At 39.0% G+C, this 14,795-nt stretch overlaps 1 protein-coding gene across 1 annotated transcript in view; it reads left to right on the plus strand.

Annotated features, from left to right (window-relative positions):
- The window catches only part of LOC132820500 (uncharacterized), a 38,066-nt gene extending 32,861 nt beyond the window's left edge, over positions 1-5,205 (plus strand). The window contains exon 5 of the mRNA XM_060832708.1: positions 353-5,205. Coding sequence (XP_060688691.1) covers positions 353-442 — 90 coding nt within the window. The 3' untranslated portion in view covers positions 443-5,205. The remainder of the gene's footprint in view (positions 1-352) is intronic.
- The last annotated feature ends 9,590 nt before the right edge of the window (positions 5,206-14,795 follow it).

Consider the following 14,795-nt stretch of genomic DNA (forward strand, 5'->3'; position numbering starts at 1 on the left):
ACAGTGAATCTGTACAGAACTAAAAATGGAATATTAAATTAGAAAATATGGTGAGGAATTTCTAGCAGCAAGTCTACTTAATATTTTGTGAGAGGAAGAACTCCTACCACTGTTATGTGTGCCTTGGAGGTCGGAACACCTTTAAGTTACTTAATCTCCATGATTTAGGTTCTCATTGATCAGGGAATTTTTATTTTAATATTAACTAGCTTTTCAACATTTTTTTTTCTATTCGTATACAAACTTCCTTCACAGATAATTTTACATTTATAATTGTAGTAAAACTTGCAACAAGCATACCTTTGGGAATTAAAAAAAAATTCTGCCTCACCTTTTTCTTGTCAATATATAGGAAATGATTGATGAAGCAGATCGAGACGGAGATGGGGAAGTCAATGAACAAGAGTTCCTCCGAATCATGAAGAAGACCAGTTTATATTAATACACTGTTTATCGCATGTTGCTTGTGTTTCTTTCTTTTACTCTGATACCTGCTTACTGAACAACAGGACAGTGGATAAAGGCAACCTTAACCTGATGATGATAATGGAAGAGAAGATTGAATGGCTGTCCATTGCGGACAAGAGGAGGAAGCTGGTTACTTCACTAAGTTGTATTTTACCTTCTTTATTAACCATTATGTTTATAGGATTGGGACATAGAAGTGATCTTAAAAAGATGTATGTCATTCTTATTTTTATGTCTGTAAACATGGTATCTTAATTTTTTTTTTGCAAAGCAATTTTAACTTCTCCATGACTTCATTCACTATGAAGAAGTCTGTTTGTATTGTTCAGCCTATGAGCATGTTTAGTATGTTTTACATTTTCAGTGAACTAGTTTAGATTCCTAGTTCTACTCAAGTTATATAAAGAAATTGAGAGCATGAAGTTGGAATAAAGACAGCTCCTACTAAGTGGGAGCTGTGCAACAACTTCTTTAGAATAAAAATTTAGATTATGGATTTCGTAAATCAAGTTGGATTAAATTTACTGAAAGTCATCAACTCTGTCAAAGAATCTTAGGTTTTCGGTACACAGGCAAGTTGCTGTGATATGATTGAATGGCTAAACAATGAGGCTAAAGGGATAATTTTCAACCCTAAGATAAGTGGATTTGGATCAGGTGAGAAGTTATAAATTGAAAATTTTCAAACACAACCAATTTATTGAGAATTCATTCAGTTCTGATTTTAGTGGAAGCAGGATGTGACAAAGGAAGAAGGTTTTTAGGTGGCTTGTGCCTTTTTTAAACCAATGTTTGGGGCCTCGAAAACGCAGGGAGACATAAGTAGATTAGCAGGGTAGATTCATAAGGTAAATACACTAACAGCATGTTTGTTCTGCCTGGAGGTGTAGAGAAGTTTACCTGCTTTAAACTCCATTATTAATTCATTCCAGTACCTATACTCACCTCTGCTCATATACACCCCTCACCACGCATAGATGCCCAATACATACTGTACATACAAACACACTGACCACTACCTCTGCCTCCCTGTTACTAGTGTGGAATTACCCACTTAGCAACCAGCCAATCTGTCAATTTTGAAAATCCAGAAACTATTGCTTGAAGGGGTTAAAATGGATGGGAGGTGTAGGTACCCTAAGAAAGGCCTATTTTGCATGTTCCATCATCCCCTCTCTCCAGAAACAGGGGACATCTGACTTGGCTTTTCAGCTGCCATATGAATCAATAGGTAGACCTCTGCAACTAATAACAACTAATCATTCAAATATCTGATTCTGGTTTGGATGAATGTGGACATATATTCCATGTTACATTGTAGAGTTAAGAAACCTTTTGACATTGCTCTGCATTGGGTGAATTAGACATCTACATTCTCTTTGCCATTGTGGACAGTACATCACACTATTGTTGCTATGTCAAGCAATCTTGCTTTCATTGCTGGTTCCAGTCTCTGCATCTTTGAACTATGGATGAAAGTTCAGGGGGAACATACTCTCTTAACAGTCCCTGCCATGACTATCTATCCTAGTTCATTTGCATCATGAGAATGACTAGGTCATGTACATTTATGTAAATGGTCTTGTTGAAATACTGGGATCAGCATTATTAGTCTTAATCTGTTTCAGTTCTCTTGCTTAAAGTTTTCTACTCTGGCAGAGAAACAGAACCTTGTAACTGATGTGAGGGATTCTCAATAGTACGTACAGTCGATGTATGTACTGAAGGTGAAAATCCAGGTTCAATGAATAGGAATGGCATGCCTTTGGGAAAATTGGTAGAATGTAATTTCAGGGAGAATGGATCAGATGGGGTGTGACTTGGGGTTCCTTGCATTAATAATAGAGAGGAATGAACAACTGAAGATGAATAGAGTGGTGTCAAACCAGTTCACCAAGCAATGGAAGTGATGTGATGAGGAATACTCTAAATGGAGTAGGATTGATGAAAGTTAAAGAGAGTGCCTTGCAGGACTTGAATAAATATTGCTGCCTGCTGACTTAAGATTTCATGAACCAGGTCCAGCACAGATTCCACAGCTCATCATAGCCCTCCTGTTACTTGAGAGGTGGCAGATGACAAATCCTTTCATTGACTTTTGCCATTATTCTTTTCCTAGGAATCCTCAAAAATTCAGCCTCTTTCAGTGGCACGTCGAGCCTTCAAGTACTTGAAATACTTTGTGCGATTCAGTGTCAACCTGTGCTTCCCCGCTGTGTCTCCAATCCTAAATGCTTGATTTCCATTTCTCAGTGGATATTGGGTCCATAAGTACAGTTTTCTCCGAAGCTTCTGTGGGTAGCATCAGTTACAGTATTGCAATTTATGGGAACCGATAGTAATTTTGATAAACTCAGTCGTGAAAACTAGTTTCTTTTACCATTTTTACTTGGGCCATGAATCCCTACATTTAATCAGGATGTATTAACATTGTCATTTGGAGTGTTATTTAAATGGCTTTCTCTGAAGTCCAAACCTGAGTATAATGTCTTTAATTCAACTGAATACTTTGCAACATAAAAAGAAAGGCTTGAAATTTGAGGGTTTGTCTGGATGTGAAAACTATTTCTGTTGGGCTGGCAACACTAAGAACTAATTTATGTTTAAAAATTACTTTTCACAACTGCACAAAATTCCAAAATATTTTGAAATCAATTAAGTATTTTCGAGGAGTAGTTACTGTGGTAATGTAGAAACCTAATCCTACTTAAGGTAAAGTGCATCATCCGAATCAATCGAGCTTGATGTTATTAATTAAGGTCTGTCACATAAACTGTCAATTGGCCAGGCTTATCAAAGTGGAAACATTCAATTTGTGTTGAGGTTCATGAAAAGCATCTCCAAACTCCTTATTAACCAATTAATTTCCATTTATGCTTTGAATCCTGAACCAATAGGAGCTTGAAAAGTTGAAATCTGTTTTCTTACAAGCTTAGTTTTCATTCTTCAAGTGAATCACCACCCAATTCTCATTTAATTTTTTTAAGATTCATGAATGTCTTCCCTGGTTGATGCGATTACCCTATCTTATTAATATTCAAATGGAGTAGTCATAAAAATCCTGTGGATTTAAATTAATGTCTAGCAATCAGTGCCAAAATGATAGCTGCTGTTCCATCATTGATCCATTGAAATGAAGTTTCAGTTTGTTGATTTATATGGGTGATGCTGTATGATCAAGAAGAGTTACACAAGCATTATTTGAGCCTAATTGTGGCACAGTAGTAGTGTTCCTATCCCTGGACTGAGAGGCCCAGGTTCAAGTCTCACCTGTTCCAGAAGTGTATATTGACATCTTTGGACAGGTTGATTAGAAAATAGGTTTTAAATATAAATCTTTCAAAATCCCTCTTGTGGTGCAGTGGTAGTGCCCTTATCCCGTGACCTCAAGACCCACCTGCTGCAGAGGTGTGTAACAGCATCTCTGAAAAGGTTGATAAGAAAAATAGTTAAATGAAGGAAAAAAATCAAAAGCATTATTTGGTCCCTCTGTGTCACAGTTGTAGTGTTCTTACCCCTGGATCGGAAGGCCCAGGTTCGAGGTCCACCTCCTCCAGAGGTGGGTAACTTCATCACTGAACAGATTGATTAGAAAAATAGGTTAATTTTTTTAAAAAAGCATTATACTCCATACTATTGTTTTGGTAACCACTGCAATGAATAGTATTTTGAAACTGCTTTCTTTCAAGCTGGTTAAACTTAATATTCAACTCCTACTCCCACACTTTATTTTAGATTAACTATGAATGTAGATGTTGAGTGCCTGGTAGAGACTGCCAACTTGTGCACAGTTAAAGACATGTTTGTGGAAGCTATTAGTTCCTTGGCCACCTTATTTTGTTCCACTTGCAGGTGTTTTTTTTTGGTGCAAATTTATATTCCATGCACCTGCTTGGGTTTTCTGATGGCCTTATCTGCTTAAAGAACCAAGTGTCTGGTTGAGACTGATCTTGAATGTACTGTAGTGAATAACATCACCAAAGCAAGATTTATTGTGCAAAAGTGCAAAATGTTTTAAAGTGTCATATCTGAAGCATGTTTCTACTATTGGATTATGGCAATTCTACTGGAGGCTGAACTTCATTCAAAGAATAGAAACTATAGGAAATTTTCTACTGCACCATGGTAGCAATTACAACTTGTATTAGATGTCATCATTTTAATTTGTAAATTCCAATTCATTGGACTTTTATTTAAGGATATAGAATTTAGACTTTTTTTTGTTTCCCTTTTCTCCCTACAATATTTTGATAAAAGATTCTGCATGTAGGTTTGCTCGCAGAGTTGGAAGGTTCATGTTCAGACGTTTCGTCACCATACTGGGTAACATCTTCAGTGAACCTCTGAACGAAGTATTGCTGATGATTCCCGCTGTCCATTTATATGTTTTGGTTTCTTTGGGTTTGCGATGTCATTTCCTATGGTGATGTAATTTCCTGTTCTTTTTCTCAGGGATGGTAAATCGGTCCAAGTCAACATGTTTGTTGATAGAGTTCCGGTTGGAATGCCATGCTTCTGGAATTCTCGTGCATGTCTCTGCTTGGCTTGGATGGATGTGCTGTCCCAGTCGAAGTGGTGTCCTTCCTCTTCTGAATGTAAGGGTATTATTGAAAGAGGGTCATGTTTTGTGGCGAGTTGATGTTCATGTCTCCTGGTAGCTAGTTTTCTGCCTGTTTGTCCAATGTAGTGTTTGTTACAGTCCTTGCATGATATTTTGTAAACGACATTAGATTTTCTTTTTGTCTATATAGGGTCTTTCAAGTTCATTAGCTGCTGTTTTAGCGTATTGGTGGGTTTGTGGGCTACCATGATGCCAAATGGTTTGAGTAGTCTGGTAGTCATTTCTGAGATGTCTTTGATGTAGGGGAGAGTAGCTGAGGTTTCTGAATGCATTTTGTCTACTTGTTTGGGTTTGCTGCTGAGAAATCGGCAAACTGTGTTCGTTGGGTACTTGTTCTTTTTGAATACACTATATTGGTGATTTTCCTCTGCTCTGTGTAGTTCCTCTGTGCTGCAGTGTGTGGTGGCTGGTTGGAATAATGTTCTGATGCAGCTTCGTTTGTGGGTGTTGGGATGGTTGCTTCTGTCGTTCAATATTTGGTCCGTATGTTGTTTTCCTGTTGACGCTGGTTTGAAGTCACCCATTGGCGTTTTGCTCTACTGTGACATCTAGGAATGGCAGTTTGTTGTTGATTTCCTCCTCTTTAGTGAATTTTATGCCAGTAAGGGTATTACTGATGATCTTGAAGGTTTCCTCTAACTTGTTTCGTTTAGTGATTACAAAGGTGTCATCCACATAGCGGACCCAAGGTTTGGGTTGGATGGTTGGCAGAGCCAATGGGGAACTTCAAACCAGCATCTACAGGTAATCAACATACACAAACGAAGCTGCAACAGAACATTATTCCAACGAGCCATCACACACTGCAGCACAGAGGAACTACGCAGAGCAGAGGAAAATCACCAATGCAGTGTATTCAAAAAGAATAGGTACCCAATGAACACAGTCTGCCAATTTCTCAGCAAAAAACCCAAACAAGCAGACAACACGTCCAGAAATCCTAGCCACTCTCCCCTACATCAAAGACATCTCGGAAATGACTGCCAGACTACTCAGATCCCTTGGCATCACGGTAGCCCACAAACCCACCAACACACTAAAACAGTAGCTAATGAACTTGAAAGACCCTATACAGGCAAAAAGAAAAACTGTCATTTACAAAATATCATGTAAGGACTGTAACAAACACTACATTGGACAAACAGGCAGAAAACTCGCCACCAGGACACACGAACATCAGCTAGCCACAAAACGACATGACCCTCTCTCAATAATACCCTTACATACAGATGAGGAAGGATACTACTTTGACTGGGACAGCACATCCATCCTAAGTCAAGCCAAACAGAGACACGCACGAGAATTCCTAGAAGCATAGAGTTCCGGTTGGAATGTTATCAACAAACATGTTGACGTGGACCCGATTTACCACCCCCTGAGAAAAAGAACAAGATGTGACATCACCAACCCAAAGAAATCCAAACATATAAATAGAAAGCAGGAATCATCAGCAATGCTTCATCCGGAGACTCACTGAAGATGTTACCTAGTATGGTGACGAAATTTCTGAACGTGAACCTTCCAGCTCAGGGACCAAACCTACAACCAGAAACTCAACCTGAGCAATAAATCTTCCCACAACTCGTTGATGAAAGATTATTATTAAAATTACAGGCTTTTTGAATGATGTGACAAAAACATTGTGTAACCTTTATTTAACTTTAAATGATTTTCATCTTTGTATCTTGCATGTTTAATCTCCTAATAAAGACAAGCATTGCATTTGGAAAAGTTATTCTGCAGCCAAGAGTATTTAATTTGTATAATAGTTATTGGTTTAATCTGAGAGCATCAAATTCCTTCAGTTGAGTCTGCTGTGTTACTTGCTTTATTTCTGTTGTAGATACATTTTGACAGTACAGAGAATCCCATAATAAACCTGTTCACCATAAATGATGCTTACAGTTATGAGTAATGTAAGTATTGCAATGCTAAATTAAAAAGGAACATTTACTAGTCATACTTAATGATTTTTGTACACTTTTTTATGACATTGATTTTCAATTACCAATCATTCACCATTTGCTATTTGGAGTTCCCATTGTCATGTTAGAAAGGGTCTTGTCTATGTTTTCTAAAATGATAAGGACATCAGACTTATTGACAAGAATTTTCTCTCTAGTTCTCGTTTGGAAACCTTTGTTATGTCATTTGAATAGGATTGCCACAAAATATCTGCCTGTTAATGTTACCAATCATGAGAATCCCTGAGGAAAATCTTAGTGTGTCTGGCAACGCTAGCCTGCTGTCATTGTTGTGTTTACTGTGGTCAACTCCTAGTCTCTCTGTTGAATGAGGAAAGTTTCGGTGTTTCATTTTTGTTATTAGGTGAAGAAAGCTGCCTAATTGCCATGAACACAGTGGGCTGCTTAATTCCCACAGAGTAGGGCACTTCTTGTGATATTAATTCTTTTTGTCCTATGTATTGATAGAACAGCATTACACTGACATTTGTGTACCTAGCTAATAAGGCATATCAACTTTGAGCTGTTCTGAAAAAAAGAGCCCGATTGGACTCAACATGTTAACTTTGTTTCTGTCTCCATAAATACTGCCAGATTTGCTGAGTTTATCCAGCACCTTGTTTTTATTTTAGATTTCCAACAATTTGACAGAATAAGTGAATTATTGCTTGCCTCCCTGTTTCAGATTTTAATTCTGTGGATGAACGATGCCTTCTTGAGTCCCACGTGAGATGTGAGGTTACTGAGACTCAGTACAGTGTCCCCATTTATATTCTTCAACACTTACCAGATCCGAATCTGCCTCTTGTTCCTTATTGGCTGCTTCTTTGCCTGTTGACAGCAGTGGTTCAAGAAGAACCACTCACCACCATCTTCTCAAGGGCAACTAGGGACAGGCAACAAATGCTGATCAGGCAATGACATCCATATGCCACAAATGAATAAAACAAAATGTCCTCAGATTGTACTTCCCACTTCAATAATTTGCCATTGATTCCAGACTAACTCAAAGCTAGGTTATGTCACAAATAGTTTCATTCTGTCCTCTGTTTATATGTGCAAGTTGGAAAATTATGATTTTTCTCATTTTATAAGTTTTTGCACTTACAGGTAATTTTCCAATCAACTTATGATGTCTTATTCACTCCATCACAGTTCAGTTAAATTGTTTTCCGCAAAGTGGTCACCCAGCCTGTGCTTTGTTTCCCCAAAGTAGAGGAGACCACATTCTGAGCAGTGAACACAGTAGACTATAGTGAAGTGCAGGTTAAGCACTGCTTCACCTGGAAGGTATTTGGCGTCTTGGATAGTGAGGAGGGAGAAAGTAAATGGGCAAGTATTATGTCTCTTGTGATCGCAGGGGAAGGTGCCTTGGGGGCTGTGGGAGTGAAGGAGGGGTGGACCAGAGTGTCCCAGAGGCAACAGTCCCTGCGGAAGGCTGACAAGGGAGGGGAGGGGTATATGTGTGTCGAGTGGTGGCATCTCACTGAACATGGCAGAAATGGTAGCTAGTGATCCTGTGGAAGTTGGTGGTAGGTGAGGACAAGGTGACCTTATAGCTGTTCTGGGAGGGAAGAGAGGGGCTGAGGGTCGAAGTTGACATCATCAGAATATATGCTACGGAAACAGGAACTGAGAGAATGGGCAAAGTTATCTTTTCAGGTAACTTTGGGAGTCAGTGGGTTTGTAGCCTATTCCCAGGAATAGAAACAGAAATGTTGAGAAAGGGAAAAGATATGAACCATATGAAGATGAGAATGAAGTGAAAATTGTAAGTGAAATAGCTTTTAAACTCAGCTTTAAAAAGAAACTCTCTAGGTACTCAGTTGCCTTTTCCCTTTACTCCCTGTTCCAGCAATACTTTGTTCCTACACAAGATGTTAATTAGTTTACTCATACGTTGAGAGAGAATAAAAGAAGAATGGCCAAAAATTCTTATTTATTGCAGGTTTGCAGTATGTATTTGCCACATTTTCTGTTGGGATGGGAGGTGGCAGCAGTCGGTACTTGTTTGTTTTGATGCAACTGCAAACAGCAGGAGCTTGTAATTCATTCCAAGTAATTAGATAAATAGGAAATAGTGGCAGATCATTTGTCTGCGCCACAGGCACCAGATGATGATTCAATTGAAACCTGACTGATGAACTATAATCAGCAGGTTGCTTAATGTGACTGAGAATTAGTTGATTATCATAACTGACACCAGAGGGTACTCTTGCTATTGCACTGCACAGTTCATGCTGTATGAAGTTGTGTATTTCATGGCTATTTTTCTTTACTTGTTGGAGTGGTCTTTATAGTTACACTTACTTCCAATGCAGACACCAAGGTGCATTTATATGAAAATGGATCACATTGTAAAAGTTAATGACCTTATCAAAGGTAGGCAGTAGGAATTTTTGTAAGTGGTAACTTTGAGAGAGAGCTTTAACGAGTGTGGATAATACAGTTTCTGAGTAGTATCGTTCAAAATTTCTATAGTGGAAAGCAAAATTGAAAGTCTGATTTTTTTTAAAACAGTTATTTATTTTCATTCATCTTTCTAGCTTGCAAAATCTGAGTTCCTCATCAGGAAAGCAGATTTCAAAATTAAACACTCCAATTCTTTCTCTCTATTTTTGCACATGTGAAAGCTAGCAACTGTATATTTGTGCTTACAATAAAGAAAATTCACCATGAAACAAATTGCATGTACAGTACTAACTGTGTTAAGTACAAGACAGCATTTTTCTTTAGGTGACAACAGAGCAAATGGGGGCAAGCGATTTGATAGAAAAAAATTCAAAGAAGTACGGTTTTGCCTCCCTGTTTAAAAAAATTATTTCATTTCCCCAAATTAATGTGACCTACCCATAGAAACTTTTTTTGCCTACCCTCAATTGCGTTTGAGAATGTGAAGGTGAGCTGTCATCTTGACCTGCTGATTTCCATTTGATTTAGGTACATTCACAATACCATTAGGGAGAAAGTTCCAGGATTTTAACCCAGCAACAATTAAGGGCAGACAATAAAATTTCCAAATCAAGGTGGTGAGTGACTTGGAGGGAAACTTGAAGGTGGTGGTGTTCCCATATATTTGTTACCCTTGTTCTTCTAAGATTGGTAGCTGTGAATTTTGGAGATGTTGTCCAAGAAGGCTTTGATGAATTTCTGCAGGGCAACTTGTGGATAATATGCAATGCTGCTACTGAGCATCATTGGTAGAGGGATTGAATTTTTGTGGATGTGGTGCCAATTAAGCAGCTGCTTTGGGGGATCCAAGATGGTGGCAACCCAGGAAGTCTGAGTCGATAGTGGTCCTCCCAAGACTAGGGTAAAGTGGGTCACCCACCCCCACCACACTCACCAAATCATTTATAATAGCTGTTTAATTTACTTAGTATTAAATTTAAACAAAGTAACTAACTAATATTTAGTGAAAATGACCAAAGGGAAGGGAGCCCGCAGTCCCCAGCAAGCAGGAACCCCTCCCCCACCCTCTCCAGCTGCAGCTGAGGCGTCCACAGCTGCCCCGGGGGACTTACCTACAGTAATGAGCCTTGTGGAAATGATCTCCAAACTGGATGTGAAGATCAACGCCTTTATCGAAAAATCCCGAAACCGATGGGACTCACGCTCGGCCGTGCTGCAGAAGCACGACCGAGACATCCGGGAAATCGAGCGCCGAGTCGGAGGGGCGGAGTTAAAGGCCGCGACCTCTGAGACTACAGCGCAATTGGCTGTGGATCGGGTCCGGACTCTCAAACAGCGAGTCCGGACCTTAGAGAATTACATTGACTACCTCGATAATCGAGGTCGTCGAAAAAATATTCGTTTGCTGGGCCTTTCCGAACGGGAAGAGGAAGGCCAGCTCACAGCATTCCTCGAACAGTGGCTGCCACAACTTTTGAAGCTGGAGGCTGGATCAGGCCGGGTATGGGTAGAATGGGCCTACTGGGTTGCAGTACGTGGGCCCAGCTCAAACTAGCGCCCCTGCCCGGTCCTGTTCCGGCTGCAGAGTTATAAAGAGAGGCAGATACTCCTAGAAGCTTCTAGAAATCTTGGAAAAGACCCCCAAGCTATGATCTATAAAGGATCATTTATAGGATCCAAGATCTCCCCAGTTCTGGTCCGAAAGAGGAAGGCATTCAACAAGGCGAAGAAGCATTTAAGGGACTTATTCAGTACTCGTTACGCTACCAAGCGATGCTACGCTTTAACCATGAAGGATCCGTATATAACTTCGGATCACCAGAAAAGGCTAAGGAATTCTTGGACTCTCTTAGATAGACTGTAAGAGATAATGGATGTTGGTTTGCCTTTCCCTCTGCTTTGGTTTATATCCCCCCCGCTTTTCTTTTCATTTTTTTCTTACCTTACTGTTTAATATTATAATGTTGGTGGGGAGAGGTGGTTACCTTATTCTATTTTACCTCTGTCTTTAGGAGCAGGGTTGTTTTTCCCTTGTTATTTTGTATTATTAAATATAATTATTTGTTGAGGTTGTAATTTTATAGTTATGTTTATATATGGTATTAACATTACCAAATATATCCACATGTTGGTATGGGTGGGGATAGGGTGCTCACTGTTAACTCTAGCTTTGTATTATATTTGAATTCTCATTTTATTGAGGAGTGCCTGGGTCATGGGTGGGGCATTGGTTGGGAGAGGATATGATGGACTTTTGGAAAGGAAGTGACACCCCCTTGGAACAAGGGGGAAAATCTCCACTTAAATAAGTTTTTTTTTATTATTTAGAAATAGTTTCTTATTATACTGTTGTGAATGTATTAGAGAGCCTTTATTTTTGTAAATTTTATATGCTCTATGCTCAGGATGTTCTGGATAGGGTTCCCCTCCTGAGGGGTCTCGGATTTGCCCGGATGATTATGGTTGATCAGTCGGTTAAGTGGTGCACCTGGAATGTCAAGGGGAGTAATTCGCCAGTCAAAAGGAAGAAAATACTATCAAATCTTAAGAAGGAAAGAGTTGATATAGCTCTCTTACAGGAGACCCACTTGCTGGATAAAGAACACTTGAAATTACGACAGGGTGGATTTGATCAGGCCTTTTTTTTCTTCCTTTAGCTCAAAAAGCAGAGGAGTTGTTATTCTTGTTCGGAAGAATTTCCCTTTCAAAATCCTAAATCAGACAAAAGACGAATCTGGACAATATATTTTAATTAAAGCCCTTATAAATGGAGAGGAATATGGGATTTTAAATTTGTACAGTCCCCAGGCACACCCCTTTAAATTTATAACGGAAGCCTTTTCAAAATTGATGGCTTTTGGTGCCTGTCATACAATTTATAGGGAGACTTTAATTGTATTATGGATCCAGAAATAGATAGGATTCCCAAGAGTACAGCAGGAATATCTCCCAGATCTAGACAATTGGTGGATATGAACAAAAAATTAGGATTAGTAGATGTATGGAGATGCCTTCATTCACAGAGCAGAGATTTTTCTTTCTACTCCAATCCACATAAATGTCACACCAGAATTGATATGTATTTTGCCCCCTCGATTTTTTAAAAATTCCATATCATCCTGTAAAATAGGTAGTATAGCAATTTCAGACCACGCTGCTGTATATATGGAAACTAAGGCGAGGAACAAGGGGACATCCCCTCGGCATTGGCATATGACCCCTTCCTAATGAAAGATAGTAAATTTGTAAAGTACTTCTCTCAAGAATTTAAAACTTTTTTAGAAATTAATTCAGGTATGGCTAGCAACCCATCAATGATGTGGGAGACCATCAAAGCTTACAAGCGAGGTTTGATCATCTCCTACTCAGCGACCCAGAAAAAATTGAAGGGAGAACAACAGCGCCTGCTTGAAGCTCGCTTAAAAGCAGCTGAAACAGCATACACTGATAGACCTATTATTAAATTGCAAAGGATTACGGCTTTTAGGACAGCTCTAAACACTATGCTTATTCAAACGGCTAAGAGGGAAATATTATTTGCAAAACAAAGGTTATATGAATATGGCGACAAACCGGGTAGATACTTAGCATTTCTTGCAAAGAAAAAAAGGCCCCTCAGACTATTACGTCCATCAAAGAAAGTACAGGTATTGTGACTCATGATCATTAAAATATTAATGCGATCTTTAGAGAATTTTATTCTGAGTTATATAAATCGTAGGATTGTGAAGATAGGACTAGGAGATGCAGTCAGTCATTTTTTAAAAAATTTGACCTTTCCGGGCCTAACTCCAGAACAGGTATAGGTCCTAAATGCTCCTCCAACAGTCCAAGAAATACTTGATGCAATTAGGCAACTTCAGAGCGGTAAGGCACCGGGCCCAGATGGTTTTCAAACTGAATTCTATAAAGAATTTACAGAAATATTGGCTGGTCCACTTATGGACATGTATGACTATGCATATAGTCAGGGCTGTCTCTCGCTTTCGCTGAAAGAGGCAAATATCTCTCTTATCCTTAAAAAAGGAAAGGATCCAGAAGACTGTACGTCATACAGACCAATATCCTTGCTAAATGCAGATTTTAAAATCCTTTCTAAAATGTTAGCACTGAGACTAGAAAGGGTACTGCCATATATTATAAAGGAGGATCAGACGGGTTTATTAAGGGCCATAGATCATCCAATAATATTAGAAGGGTTTTGAATATGATTCAAGCCTGTCACCAGGGAAAGATACCAGGAGTAGTAGTTTCATTAGACGTGGAAAAGGCATTTGATAGGGTTGAATGGTCATATTTGTTTTACACACTGGAAAGGTTTGGCGTTGGACAGATGTTTACCAAATGGGTCTCAACATTGTATAATGATCCCAAAGCAGTTGTGGTTACCAATGGATTAGGTTCGGATAGCTTCAGTGTGGGTAGGGGCTGCCGTCAGGGATGTCCTCTCTCGCCATTGTTATTTACGCTAATAATTGAACCACTAGCAGAAGCTCTACGGGCTGATCCTAATATAACGGCCCCAAGGATTGGTACAGGTAAACATAAAATTACCCTTTATGCTGATGATGTTCTTCTATTCCTCAGTAATCCTCTGATGTCTGTACCTCGCCTAATCCAAGTTATTAATACATTTAGCGCATTCTCAGGCTATAAAATTAATTTTTCTAAATCGGAGGCTATGCCAATGGGTGGCCTTGCTATGATACCCCACTTAGTGGACTGATCCCTTTTTCCCTTTCGTTGGTCCCTGGAGGGCTTTTTATATTTTTATTACCCCAGTATTTGGTCAGTTGTATAAGGCTAATTTTGTGCATTTACTGGAAAGGATAAGGCAGAACTGTCCTTTTCCTCATGGGATAAGGGTGTCCAATATATTATTATGTTGGGAATTTGGCTTTTAAAGTGAAAGTAAAATAGGTATATGGTTTCAATTTTGTGAAGAATTGCTCTTTTACAGAGATCAGAAATGTATTTGAAAAAAATTAACAAACTACGTAATTCCCAAAATAAAAGCATGTCACTTCATTCAAGTGTTGAGCAGATCTCTGTGGTGTTAACTGATATGTTTACAAAGTGGAACTTTTATGGCAAAAGAAAGAGAACCAGAGCAGCTAGTGATTTGAGCTCAGTTGAGAAGAATTAGATTCCAGTTCAAAACAACAGTCAGTCAAACAGGACAGGTTTTAGTTTGTGAAGTCTTCAATTTATGAGAATTTATGTAGAAGTTTCCAATCTGTTAGAACAAGTCCGTTGGCCATCAAACCTGGAATGAGTCGGTCAAGTGAGAAATTAAAGACTTAGGAGAAACACTTTACGAGGATTGAGTA

The sequence above is a fragment of the Hemiscyllium ocellatum genome, chromosome 11 (assembly GCF_020745735.1).
Source record: "Hemiscyllium ocellatum isolate sHemOce1 chromosome 11, sHemOce1.pat.X.cur, whole genome shotgun sequence".
NCBI lineage: Eukaryota > Metazoa > Chordata > Chondrichthyes > Orectolobiformes > Hemiscylliidae > Hemiscyllium > Hemiscyllium ocellatum.